The sequence below is a fragment of the Rhinopithecus bieti genome, unplaced genomic scaffold, assembly GCF_001698545.2.
Source record: "Rhinopithecus bieti isolate Rb0 unplaced genomic scaffold, ASM169854v2 scaffold_12155, whole genome shotgun sequence".
NCBI classification, from domain to species: Eukaryota; Metazoa; Chordata; class Mammalia; order Primates; family Cercopithecidae; genus Rhinopithecus; species Rhinopithecus bieti.
In genome coordinates, this window is record NW_016807423.1 from 3,693,684 (window position 1) to 3,706,087 (window position 12,404).

Sequence of the window (12,404 nt, forward strand, 5' to 3'; positions counted from 1 at the left end):
CCCCCGCCCCGGCCGAGCCTGCGCTGCCGGCCTCCGGCCCCGCTGGCCGCCCAATCAGCGGGCGCCCCCCGCGCGGCCCGCCCCTCCCCCTCTGGTGACAGAAAGTCGCCCCAGCAGATGAGGAAGTGGCAGGCAGGCAGGCTGGCCCCGGGGACTTCTCTGTGGCCCTGCTCCCTCCAAGCCCTCCGCCGTTGCCCGCCTGGCCCCTACGGGTGAGTCTGGACCTTCCACGGGCTCTCCACGTGCCGGCGCCCCCTGCCTTGCCAGCCCGGCCCAGCCCTGCCCTGCCCAGCCCTGCCCAGGCTGTGGGAGAGGCTGTTCCCGGGGCCAGTGGGTGGGAGGTCCCAGCTCCCTGGGGCCGGGCCTCGCCAGCACCCTCCCTCCCCCACACCCCCGTCTCTGGCCCCCATTTGCCTACACCCAGGCCTTCCTCCACCACCCCTGCTTTTACCCCTCTCCCTCCTCCTCTCCCTTCCCTCCCCCCGCTCCCCTAACTTTGTCAGGCTTCTTTTTCCCTTCGATCCATCTTAAAGGAAGGAAGGGACGGGCTGAGTTCCCCGACGAGGGACACACCCAGATTTTCCTGCAGCTTGGGGAGAGGTCCTCCCAGGAGCCTTGGTCCCTCCTGGTCTGCCGGGTGTGTGGGTTGATCTTGGGGGCTGGTGGTTGAGAGATAACAGGCTGGCTGGCTCCCATGTGTCAGGGAGGAACCTGTGTTGGCGCCCTCGCCCCGGCCTGGGCCCTGCCGGGGATGGGCGGCCAGCAAGCCCGATGGTGGGGGAGCAAGTAAGGAGGGGATCCGAGCGTGGCCAGGCAGCGCGCACACGTGTGTGAGTGGCCCCGCGGGTGAGCCCGTGCGTGTGCCTGGGCGGCGGCCGAGCTGCGTGAGGGCCGGGAGCCATGCGTGTCAGCCCACGGAGGTGCTGGGTGGTGTGTCAGGCAGGAAACATGTGTGCCAGCCCTTGGCGTGGCGCCTTCGCCGTTGGGGGTGGAGAGCTGGGTGAGGGGTGGGTGTGGACCGCAGGCTTGGGGCCTGACCACGGTGGGCCTAAAGAAGCCGGGCCTCCTGGAGGTGAGGGGTGTGCAGGGCGGGGAGGTGACAGAGGTGCGCCTCTTCCCTTCGCACCTGCACAGGTGCTTCTCTGGAAGCAAGGAGTCTGGGGCACCTGCTGCCCTGGGCCCTGCTCTGTTCCAAGAATGCCTTGTCCCTCAGGGACTGTCAGTACCATGCTCTCCTGGGTCTGGCCAGAGGCTTTTGTGTCCCTGGGAGCCTTCCCCCGACATTCCTTCAGGCCCTGAGGGGGAGGGGGCCTAGCCCATTAGGGTCCCTCCCTGAGGGAGGGGAAGATTCCTGTGACCTCCCCCACTCCCCAACCCCCTCACATGCCACTGGCTTCCCTGCCTTCCCAAGAAGGGAAGAGTGATTGTACCCATTCTGAAGTAGGACAGACTGAGAAGTTCTGGCCAGCTTAGGAGAGGATGCTGGGTGTGGATTTTCGGCAGTGCTTTGGGCCAGAGCTGGGGCTGGGACTAGGGTTGGAGGAGGTTTCTGGCTCAGAACCTAGGACCTTAGTTCATCAGGCTGGTTCCGGGTTGGTGGGTGGTGAGCCTGGGGCTTTACTTGGCTTTCCCAATCCTGGTGGGTCCTGCTTCCCCAGGCACTGACCTGTGGCCTGGACCCACCCTCCACCCCATGCGCAGTACAGCGGGGGCGGGCAGAGGGCGGGGCTGCTGCCAGATCTAGTCAGACAGGTGGAGCTGCCGGGGCAGGAGTCTCAAAGAGCCAGGCTCCAGGAGAGGAAGGGCTCTGCCAGAGGAGAGAGGAGAGCGCTGGAGAGGAGAGGCTGGAGGTGAGAGCCCCGGGAAGGCAGAGGAGAAACGTAGGGAGATGAATGTCCCAGCACAGGCAAGGAGGAATCCCAGGATAAGGTTCTGGAGGGAAAAGAAGGGCCCAGGGAGGTGAGAGTCCTGGCAGGGCAGGAGGGACCCTGGGAAGAAGAGAGTTCCTGGAAGGGTCCAGAGGGACGAGAAGTAGAGAGGGCAGGAGAGGAGAGATTGAAGGGGAGAATCCCGAGAGAGAAGAAAGACCCAGAGCTAGGGGGGTGAGGGACTCGGGTGAGGAAGGGAGACGGATTTCAAGAGCTCCCTGTTGGTGAGAAGGTAAGACTCTCCAATGAGAGACCTGGAATTGAGAGTCATTTTGTGGAGGAAGAGGGGAAGGGAGGCCAGGAAGTAAAACTGTGGAGAGGAGAGGAGAGTAAGGTGTGGAGAGGAAGGGTAGAACAGCCCTTCCCAGGCAGGGAGGACGTGTGGGGAGCAGATGCCTCAACTAAACTGCCTCCTCCCTCTAGTTCCCAGTAATTCCTTCCTTTCACTGTTCTGTCCTTTCTGCAATGAGGCATTGGGAGTTTTCTTGTCTGGTTCTGTGTCTTATCTCTGTGGGATGGGGGTGTGCAGTGGGCTCTGTCTAACATCCACCCTCTGTACCTCCCCAGAGTCCTGAGCCAGGATGGAGGCTGTTATGAACTTGTACCAAGAGATGATGAAGCACGCAGGTAAGACACTGTTCACCAGCCCTTTCCTCTCTTCTTTCCTGGGATCCCTGGATCTAGGGCTGTCTTCTAATGGAGAGTTCCTATGAACCCCTTGACGCTTTGCGACCTGACCTCATGTCTGTAGACCTAATGAAGACCCTTCAAACCCTGTGACTCTTCCTGATTCTTTGACCCTTATTCATAGATCCCCGGATCCAGGGCTACCCTCTGATGGGGTCCCCTCTGCTAATGACCTCCATCCTCCTGACCTACGTGTACTTCGTTCTGTCACTTGGACCTCGCATCATGGCTAATCGAAAGCCCTTCCAGCTCCGTGGCTTCATGATTGTCTACAACTTCTCACTGGTGGCACTCTCCCTCTACATTGTCTATGAGGTGGGCCCCTGGGATGCCGGGCTTTAATTTCTGTCAGCAGGATAAGGAGCAGGCCATAGAGCCAGAGCATGGCATTTCTCCTTTCCAGAGAGGTTCAGATTCATGTCCTCAGCTAGCGAAGGGGAAGGATGGCTGGGAAGGGAGAACTTCCCTTCTCCCTTCCCAGGAGAGGATGGTCTAATCCACATCCCTTCCTAGTTCCTGATGTCAGGCTGGCTGAGCACCTATACCTGGCGCTGTGACCCTGTGGACTATTCCAACAGCCCTGAGGCACTTAGGGTAAGTAGGGGCTGGGGCTAGGTCACAAGCAACCTGGTAGATATGACCAGTTTGGGGCCTGTGCTCAAGGCCCAATTTAGGGAGGCTCTTAGAATAGTGTATGAGGTCCTAAGGCTATCCCAACTTCTTGCAGATGGTTCGGGTGGCCTGGCTCTTTCTCTTCTCCAAGTTCATTGAGCTGATGGACACAGTAAGTAGTTATATGAGATGTGAGAACTTGTGGGGAGAATGAGGTGGAGAGGCCCAGGTTCTGAATCCCCTTCCCTCACTCTTCTCTCAGGTGATCTTTATTCTCCGAAAGAAAGACGGGCAGGTGACCTTCCTACATGTCTTCCATCACTCTGTGCTTCCCTGGAGCTGGTGGTGGGGGGTAAAGATTGCCCCGGGTGAGTGGTGAAGGCCACTATGGGAAAGGGTGGGCACCAGAGGCTGGACTCTGCTGACCCTGTCTTATTGTCCACTCACAGGAGGAATGGGCTCTTTCCATGCCATGATAAACTCTTCTGTACATGTCATAATGTACCTGTACTACGGATTGTCTGCCATTGGCCCTATGGCTCAACCCTACCTTTGGTGGAAAAAGCACATGACAGCCATTCAGCTGGTGAGGGGCTTGGCCTGACTTACCTATAACCATCCCCCCACATTCCTAGCCTGGATCCTCCCTTTATCCAGTCTGTCTCACCTTTGACCCCATCTCTCCCTACTCAACATTTCTCTCTACATGCTCTTCCCCTCTAGTTCTCTCAGTATTCCCTCTGACCCTGGCCTTTCTCTATCCTAGATCCAATTTGTCCTGGTCTCACTGCACATCTCCCAGTACTACTTTATGTCCAGCTGTAACTACCAGTACCCAGTCATTATTCACCTCATCTGGATGTATGGCACCATCTTCTTCATGCTGTTCTCCAACTTCTGGTATCACTCTTATACCAAGGGCAAGCGGCTGCCCCGTGCACTTCAGCAAAATGGAGCTCCAGGTATTGCCAAGGTCAAGGCCAACTGAGAAGCATGGCCTAGATAGGCGCCCACCTAAGTGCCTCAGGACTGACTGCACCTTGGGCAGCGTCCGTCAGTGCCCTCTCCACCTACACCTGTGACCAAGGCTTATGTGGCCAGGACTGAGCAGGGGACTGGCCCTCCCCTCCCCACAGCTGCTCTACAGGGACCACGGCTTTGGTTCCTCACCCACTTCCCCTGGCCAGCTCCAGGGATGTGGCCTCATTGCTGTCTGCCACTCCAGAGCTGGGGGCTAAAAGGGCTGTACAGTTACTTCCCACTCCCTGCCTTAAACTTGGGAGAGGAGCACTCAGGGCTGGCCCCACAAGGGTCTCGTGGCTTTTTTTCTCACAGAAGAGGTCAGCAATAATGTCACTGTGGACCCAGTCTCCCTCCTCCACCCCACACACTGAAGCAGTAGCTTCTGGGCCAAAGGTCAGGGTGGGCGGGGGCCTGGGAATACAGCCTGTAGAGGCTGCTTACTCACTTGTGTCTTAAATTAAAAGTGACAGAGGAAACCACAGAGGCTGTGTGTATACATGTGTGAATGGAGGAGGTGGGGGAACACAATATGCTTAGCCCTGTCCACAAGCAGGAGCAATGGATGGTCCAGGCTCCCAGAGGACATATCTAGCTCTCTGATCCTGGTAGAGCCCCTAGGAAGGCTGCTGGGACATAGGTCATGAAAGAAGAGGGATTGGCCGGGCGCGGTGGCTCAGGCTCAAAGCCTGTAAGCCCAAGCACTTTGGGAGCGAGACGGGCGGAATCACAAGGTCAGGAATCGAGGGACCATCCTGGCCTAAACCCGGTGAAAACCCCCGTCTCTACTAAAAAAAATACAAAAAAACTAAGCCGGGGCGAGGTTGGCGGGCGGCCTGTAGGTCCCAGCTACTCGGGAGCTAGAAGAAAACAGAGAGATAGACGATGAACCCGGAGAGGCGGGAGCTCTAGAGCTAAAGATAACTGGCACTTTCACTCCAGACCCTTAGGCGGACAAGAGACAGAAAAAATAAACGTACTTAAAAAAAAAAAAAAAAAAAAGGGGGATCTGGAAAAACAGAAAAAAAAAAAAAAAAACAGAGGGGAAATAATATTTATTAAAAAAAAAAATGAAGGGAGACATGACTTTATTAGAAAAATAAAAAACAACTGAGGTGATGGGTTAGTCTTCAGCGGATGCCTTGGTGGATGAGGCTGCTTTTGGCTGCACTGGCCTTCTCCCGCTCCCGCCGCCGCGCAGGGTCCAACTCAAAACAGCGCCATAGCCTCAGGGTTTCATCTGCTGCTGCGGATGCCACTGTGGCCCCATCTGGGCTCATGGTCAGACTCAGGACCCGGGATGTGTGACCTGGAGCAAATGAGAACAGTACACATGAATGCTGATGCAGCCATAGCCCTCCCATGAAGGAGGCACATGCCTCCCTTTTTTTCTTTTTTTTTTTTTGAGACGGAGCCTTGCTCTGTCACCCAGGCTGGAGTGCAGTGGCGCGATCTGGGCTCACTGCAAGCTCCGCCTCCCAGGTTCACGCCATTCTCCTGCCTCAGCCTCCTAAGTAGCTGGGACTACAGGCGCCCACCACCACGCCCAGCTACTTTTTTGAGACAGGGTTTCACTGTGTTAGCCAGGATGGCCTCTATCTCCTCACCTCATGATCCGCCCGCCTTGGCCTCCCAAAGTGCTGGGATTACAGGTGTGAGCCACCACGCCCGGCCTCCTCTCTTTTTTCAATGGTGTTACTGAGATATAATTCACATACCATAAAATGCATCCTTTTAAAGTATACGGTTTAGTGGTTTTTAGTATATTCACAAAATAGTACAACTGTTAAAACTAATTCTAAGACATTTTCAACACTTCCCATTACCCTCTCTCCTCAGCCCCTGGCAACCATTAATGTGTTTTTTCTGTGGATTTGCCTATTCTGGACATTTCAGTCATACATTATGTGGCCTTTTATGTCTGGCTTTTTACCTAGCCACTTACCTTTCAGTTCAGCCACCTTGGCCATGGTTGGGTACTTCCAAATAACCAGCTGGTTCTGTGCAAAGCCATGGCCTGAGATGAGCTCCTTGTAGTGGGGAGACCAGAGGATGGAGCACACCTGTGGAGAGGAGCTGGTGTGGGCATGGCATATAGCCAAGGCTACTTAAGTCAGAACTGAGCCCATTCTAGTGTTAGGCACCCTGCCACATGCTCCAGACTCAGAGTTGAATGATCACAGTCCATACAAAAGTTCCTTGAGAGGCAAATTATAGACACTCCCTGACGTAACCATTTTTTAACTTTACAGTGAGTTTACTGGGACTTAAATTGGGGAGTGTCTGTATTATCCATTGTATAGATGAGGAATCAATCAGAAGGAAGTTCAATAGGTTGCCAAAGGTTACATTCAAGTTTAGCAGATGACGGAGCCAGAATTTAACTTGGGCAGTCTGGCTCTAGAGTCCGTATCTACAGTGAAGGCTGAATGTGAGGGGAGTGGAAGGAGAGAGCCTCAAGTATCTTTCTAATGGATTTGGATTATATGCCATAGGTGATGAGAAGCCATCACAGGTTTAAGGACAGTACAGTGTAACAAACCACAGCATGGAGGATGCATTGCAGGAGATAACAAAGAATGCTTGACACCAATGAGGAAGCCATTGTAGTGGGCCTCCACTGGGAAGGATGAGGTTGAGGGGAGGGGACAGATGTCAGTGATATTTTAAGGTAAAACTGATAGATCCTGGTGAGGAGGATGAAAAATTCTAGGAGGTTTTTTAGATTTCTGAGCAGGTTCTGCCATTCCAAAGCAATGTGACAGAGGAAGGAACACATTTCAGGGAGGCAAGGGGAAAGTGACAAGGTTAATTTGGGACAGATCAAGGTAGTGGTGCCTATAGGACATAGGATTGGAGATAGCCACAGACTGTTGGAAATGAAGCTCATGAGTTAGAAGTTTAGGAATCACCAAGGCACAGAGTTGGTGAAGACATTGGAATGGATGCACTCTCGATGTGGATGCCCAGTAAGAATGCATGTGGGAGAGGCAGGAACAGGCAAAAGATTACCTGGGAATGGGCATCCACAGCACTCAGACAGGCCCCAGAGCACACGTTCCAGATGCGAATGTGTCGATCACTGGTGCCCCCTCCTGTTGCCAGGACATTGGACTGCCAGGGACACCATGCTACGGCCTAGATGGGATAAAGGTGGGGTCAGCAGGTACTAGAGCTAGACAAGGAGCTCGGGGGGTCACAGATTAACCCAGTCCAATCCTACCATCCCTTCTCCCCTTAACAGTCCCCAGGTTATAGGTGAGGGTCTGCAGAGGCTTCAGCCCAACCCTACTCACCTTGACAGCCCCTTGATGCTGGGTGAATGTCTGCAAAGGAACCCAGCCACCCTCTCCAGGAGCGCTAGGCCACACATTGACCAAGTTATCATTGCCACCACTGGCCAAATGTCGTCCATCTGGGGCCCAGCGCAGCCCACACACTTCCTGGCTGTGGCCACTCAGTGTAGCCACATGGTGTTCTGCTACCCGAACATCATGGTGGTGGATGTGGCCAGAACGTGAACCACTGGAGGAGGAAAGAAGGGAATCAGGTTCTGTGGCAGCACCAAATGCAAGCAAGCCAGAGGTAGTTCAGTTCAGGGTTGTATAGTCAAGGGTAGGGTGGGCAAATACCAGACTACCATAGACCAACAAAAACCACTGACCTGGAGAGGATATAGCTGTTCCAGCTTAGGGAGCCCACTCGGGCAGAGTGACTGGTCATATTTCGAAGCCGTTTCTGCTGCTGCACATCCCATAGCTAGAGAGAGAAGCCCACTAGCATCAGAGATTGGGACTTGGCATTAATATCCTCCAGCTGTGCAAGCCCATTGGGACTGGTGTGAATGGCAGCACAGGACATGTCTCACCTGCACCTCAGCACTGCTGGTGCCCACAGCCAAGTAGTTGCCCTCTTTGATCCAGGCCACAGAGGATACATATTCCCCAGGCTGCTCCATTTGCAAAAGCTGCAGGATGTCACCAGAGCTTGCGCTCCACAGGTACACACTGTTGTCCAGTGCCACGGCCAGTACATTCCCAGAGCTCCAATCCACAAGGTTCAGGTCTGTCAGAGGCGGAGAGAAGAGCATGAGCTTCCTTGTTTGTGTGGTCCCAGGCCCTCTTTCTGCATCCATGAGGCAAGGATAAGGATGCACTTACAGTAGTCGTTTCGGATTTCAGGGGCATCCAGGATACGGTCTGGCAGGGAAGGAATGTAACGGCAGGTCTTCCGGCTGGAGCCAGGAGTGGCCTTTTGGCTGTAGAGTACTTTCAGTCTGTTCTGGTAACCTGTGGCAACAGAGTGGGTCTAGACGCTGGAAAATCAACACCTCCCTTGCCCTCAGTCTTAGATAGGAAGAGCAGACAGATATCTGTGCTCAGCCCTGGAGATGACCTGACACCTCCCTCCAGGAACCAGGAACTTCGGGTCTTACCCTCTGGCGCATTTTGTGGTTTTCCACTGAGCCGAAGGATCTTGGCTTCCTCTACATCAAAACCGTTCAGGTTCAAAGCCCAGGCTTTCTGATGTTCCTGGCATAAAGGGTAGTGGAGAAGCAAGATGGTATTATCCAAAGAACAGTCTGGTCCCGTACCTTAAGCCCCTCTGGGACACATACCTTCTTGGTGGGCGTCTGGCTGTTTTCAGGCTGGTTCTCCTTGCTCAGGAGGAAGCTGGCCACCTCCATCTGGGCAGCACTGCGATGGGGGATATAGCGGTCACCGCCAGGTTTGCTAGGAGTGGTCTGAACCTTGGAACTGGATTTGCCTGGGGCAGAGAAAGAGAAGACAGTCTGACCAGGCTCCCGGGGGAGAAAGTATGAAGGCTGCTCTCACCCAGTCCCTTTGGCACCTCACTGACCAGGAGTTCGGCCCGGAGTTCTGCCGGCGCTGTGGGATCGGTTGGCGGCCCGCATGGGTGAGGGGGCCGGGCCTGAGGCTTCCTTGGCTTTGCGCTGCCAGCGCGCAGGGGGTGCATTGGGGATGGGTGCATCCAGCTGAAGCAGCGAGTGCAGGTCACTCTCGAACGCGAATTGTGCCATGGGAACGCCCGCAGCGGGAGGGGTCCTTGCAGTTGGTGCCTGCGGAGCCCTGGAGGAAAAGAGGAGACGGTGCTCAGGGGACAGCAAAGGACCCCTTCGCTCCTGGCCGGCCACAAAATCAGGGCCACCCTCGGCTGCAGCCCCTTCCGGCCTAGCACCCCCTCCCCCTGGCCACGGCCCGAACCAGGCTCAGCCCCGCCGCCTCTCACCGTGCCCTCCCGAGCAAGTTGCAGTTCCGACCGGCTTTAACACGCCTCGCTTACGCCTCTTAAACTCTCCGCTCCGAGCGCCCATTGGCTCCTTCAAAACCCAACCGTCGCAACCGTTGCCCTCGCCCATTGGCCTCTCCGGTGAAGGGGGCGGGCCTTCCGGGACAAGTCTCAGCTATCACGAGAGTCCAGCCGCGGAGCGCGATTTGAAGGGTGCGAGAGGGACTGGGAGCCGGCCCCAGAGAACTGGTGCTGGAAAGCGGGCGGGGCTGGCCCGGGGCGGGCCTGGTCTGCCTCAGCGTCCTCGAATCGTCCCGATTTGTTCTTCTGCGTCCCCTTCGGGGGACGCGAGCTCGGAGTGTCTGGCCCCGGGTGCCTCAGGGTCTGAGAGCCTGCAGAAGTTCACACTTAAATCCTATACGAGGGTCATATTTATGATGCAGAACTCGGTGCAGAACCCGATGGAGGTGACCAAGGCGCCTGAGCTGTTCCTAGAAGGAAAGGAGAGCCGCGGGCGGCAGCGGGGCAGGGGATGGAATTGGGAAGCTAGGGAGCAGGAAGAAGGCCAGAGCTACTTAGGGTACGTTCCACTTTTGCTTGGCTCTGGGTGGGAACCCTGCTAGAAAGGAAGTAACGTGTGTTTGTCTTGTTTGCTGCTGTTGTTACAAACGGAAAATGAGTTTGAAAAGGGTGAATGAATTCCTTAAGGTCAGGAAAAAGGATCGGTATTCAAACCTGCCTATCTGAAGATAAGCTTAGACTGCCCTACAGGAGGCACTGTGGCTTACCCCCTTGGGGCTTTAAAGAGATATGAGGACCTGAGAGATCCATTAGTCTAATCTGTGCGTGGTGCACCCTCCCCACCCCGACAACAAATCCATATTTTACAGATGGAGAAACCGAGGCCCAGGGAAGGGATGTGCCCGAGGTCATACAAAGAAGTTTGTGGGAATCCAGGTCTGACTCCATTCAGTCCAGTGCTCTAATAATGACTTGACTGAATTGTATGAATGTGCTCAGGGGTGGAGCAGCAATCATAAAAATAATAATGGTACCATTTATGGACCATCTAACTACTGTGTTAAAACAGTTTACAGGCCGGGCGCGGTGGCTCACGCCTGTAATCCCAGCACTTTGGGAGGCCGAGGCGGGCGGATCACGAAGTCAGGAGATTGAGACCATCCTGGTTAACACAGTGAAACCCCGTCTCTACTAAAAATACAAAAAATTAGCCGGGCGTGGTGGCGGGCGCCTGTAGTCCCAGCTACTCAGGAGGCTGAGGCAGGAGAATGGCGTGAACCTGGGAGGCGGAGCTTGCAGTGAGCAGAGATAGCACCACTGCACTCCAGCCTGGGCAACACAGGGAGACTCTGTCTCAAAAAAAAAAAAAAAAAAAAAAAAAAAAAAAAAAAAAAAGTTTACATACATAATCGAGTTCAATCCTTAATCCCAATAAGGCAGATAGATACCCTATCTTCCCTTTACAGAAAAAAGAAACTGGGTCAGAAAGATTAGAAACTTGCCCAAAGGCTTGCAGCCAATAATAAGTAGGGGAGCCCAGGATTCAAACTATCTGACTAATCCCTTCAATCCTAACAATACGCTATACTGTCCCAGAAAGAGGCTGGAAAAATCAAGTTTTCAATCATTAGCCTAAAGTCCACTCTGATGCTGACAGATAATGTTATTATCTTTGACTTGAAGACTTTGCATTCTCTATTTCCAATTACCTTGGAAAATGAGGAATTGGATATACTTAGGTTAGAGGTGGGGAGTTCCCAGAAAACAGAAAAGTTTGTCTCATGTCAAGTTGGTCAGGGTCTTAAATGTCAAGCTAAGGACTTTGAATTTTATCTGCTAGGCATTGTGGAACCTGTGGGGTTTCTGTGTAGGGAAGGACCAAATAAAATATATCTGAGCGGGGGAATATGGCAATAATTTGCAACTTCTGGACTAATGGTAGCTGTAGAGAGGGATAAAGGGTATAACCTCAGGGAATTTGCACATTTAAAAATAAAGGATTTGGGCCAGGTGTGGTGGTTCACTCCTGTAATCCCAGCACTTTGGGAGGCCGAGGCGGGCAGATCACTTGAGGTCAGTAGTTCAAGACCAGTCTGGCCAATGTGGCGAAACCCTGTCTCTACTAATAAAGTACAAAATTAGCCAGGTGCGGTGGTGCATGCCTGTAATCCCAGCTACTCGGGAGGCAGAGGCAGGGGAATCGCTTGAACCTGGGAGGTGGAGGTTGTAGTGAGCGAGATCATGCCACTGCACTCTAGCCTGGGTGACAGAGGGAGATTTTGTCTTAAAATAATAATAATAAAGGAATGAATGAAGGCAATGGAAATTATCCAGACATGGATCTTGAAGTGGGAGATACTCTAATATGATGTAAAGTAGTCAAGTGAAATGATGACAGAAAGGGTCAGATTTGTCCATTGAAAATCAAATCCCCGATGACTTTGGAGAGAGCAGGATCAGGAAAGTGGGTGGCCTGAGATCCATTTTGGAGGAGTTGCAGAAAGAATGAAATAGGGAGAACAGGAAGCCGGCAAGCATAGGCGACTTGTGTAGCCCATCCCCTGATATCCTCTGTATTCGTTTGCTAAAGTTACTGTAATAAAGTACCACAAACTGGCTTAAAATGTACCACAAACTGACTTAAATGACAGAAATTGGCTGTCTCACAATTCTGGAGGCTGGAAGTTCCAGATCAAGGTGTCATGAGAGTTGTGTGAGAACTGTGAGGAAGAATCTGTTCCATGCCTCTCCCCTGGCTTCTGGTGGTGGTTTGCCAGCAATCTTTGTCATTCCTTGGCTTGTAGAAGAATCATCTTCATCTTCACTTGGCTTTCTTTGTGTATGTGTGTCCAATTTTCTCTTTTTATAAGAATACCAATCACATTG

At 53.5% G+C, this 12,404-nt stretch overlaps 2 protein-coding genes across 4 annotated transcripts; one reads left to right on the forward strand and one right to left on the reverse strand.

The window, feature by feature from the left end:
• Nucleotides 1-33: 33 nt before the first annotated feature.
• ELOVL1 (ELOVL fatty acid elongase 1) lies at nt 34-4,729 on the forward strand. Of its 3 annotated transcripts, none has more exons than XM_017881927.1 (9): nt 80-212; nt 534-637; nt 2,496-2,555; nt 2,740-2,930; nt 3,129-3,209; nt 3,343-3,399; nt 3,490-3,595; nt 3,677-3,813; nt 3,994-4,721. In XM_017881927.1, exons 3-9 carry the CDS (start codon nt 2,510-2,512, stop codon nt 4,213-4,215), a joined length of 840 nt encoding a protein of 279 aa, XP_017737416.1. In that variant the 5' UTR covers nt 80-212; nt 534-637; nt 2,496-2,509; the 3' UTR covers nt 4,216-4,721. The 3 variants fall into 3 exon arrangements, with proteins under 3 accessions (XP_017737414.1, XP_017737416.1, XP_017737415.1); XM_017881926.1 differs by having other exon boundaries at nt 534-1,850; nt 3,994-4,699; XM_017881925.1 differs by lacking the exon at nt 534-637 and having other exon boundaries at nt 34-212; nt 3,994-4,729.
• Nucleotides 4,730-5,307: 578 nt separating this feature from the next.
• On the reverse strand, nt 5,308-10,362 carry CDC20 (cell division cycle 20). The gene is made up of 11 exons (XM_017881928.1): nt 9,498-10,362; nt 9,108-9,337; nt 8,866-9,014; nt 8,683-8,779; nt 8,408-8,536; nt 8,116-8,312; nt 7,912-8,006; nt 7,544-7,772; nt 7,260-7,385; nt 6,193-6,310; nt 5,308-5,556 (listed from the first exon to the last, which is right to left on the reverse strand). The coding sequence occupies exons 2-11, from the start codon at nt 9,286-9,288 to the stop codon at nt 5,378-5,380; spliced, it is 1,500 nt and encodes a 499-aa protein (XP_017737417.1). The 5' UTR covers nt 9,289-9,337; nt 9,498-10,362; the 3' UTR covers nt 5,308-5,377.
• Nucleotides 10,363-12,404: the final 2,042 nt, after the last annotated feature.

What these genes read in the sequence shown, in the direction of transcription:
- ELOVL1 (XM_017881925.1), top strand. Translation starts at nt 2,510, where the DNA reads ATGGAGGCTGTTATGAACTTGTACCAAGAGATGATGAAGCACGCAG. An exon ending in AGAGATGATGAAGCACGCAG is followed by an intron (nt 2,556 to 2,739) that starts GTAAGACACTGT and finishes CCTTATTCATAG; the next exon opens with ATCCCCGGATCCAGGGCTAC. An exon ending in CCCTCTACATTGTCTATGAG is followed by an intron (nt 2,931 to 3,128) that starts GTGGGCCCCTGG and finishes ATCCCTTCCTAG; the next exon opens with TTCCTGATGTCAGGCTGGCT.
- CDC20 (XM_017881928.1), bottom strand. Translation starts at nt 9,288, where the DNA reads ATGGCACAATTCGCGTTCGAGAGTGACCTGCACTCGCTGCTTCAGCTG. An exon ending in AACTCCGGGCCGAACTCCTG is followed by an intron (nt 9,015 to 9,107) that starts GTCAGTGAGGTG and finishes TCTCTGCCCCAG; the next exon opens with GCAAATCCAGTTCCAAGGTT. An exon ending in AACAGCTATATCCTCTCCAG is followed by an intron (nt 7,773 to 7,911) that starts GTCAGTGGTTTT and finishes TTCCTCCTCCAG; the next exon opens with TGGTTCACGTTCTGGCCACA.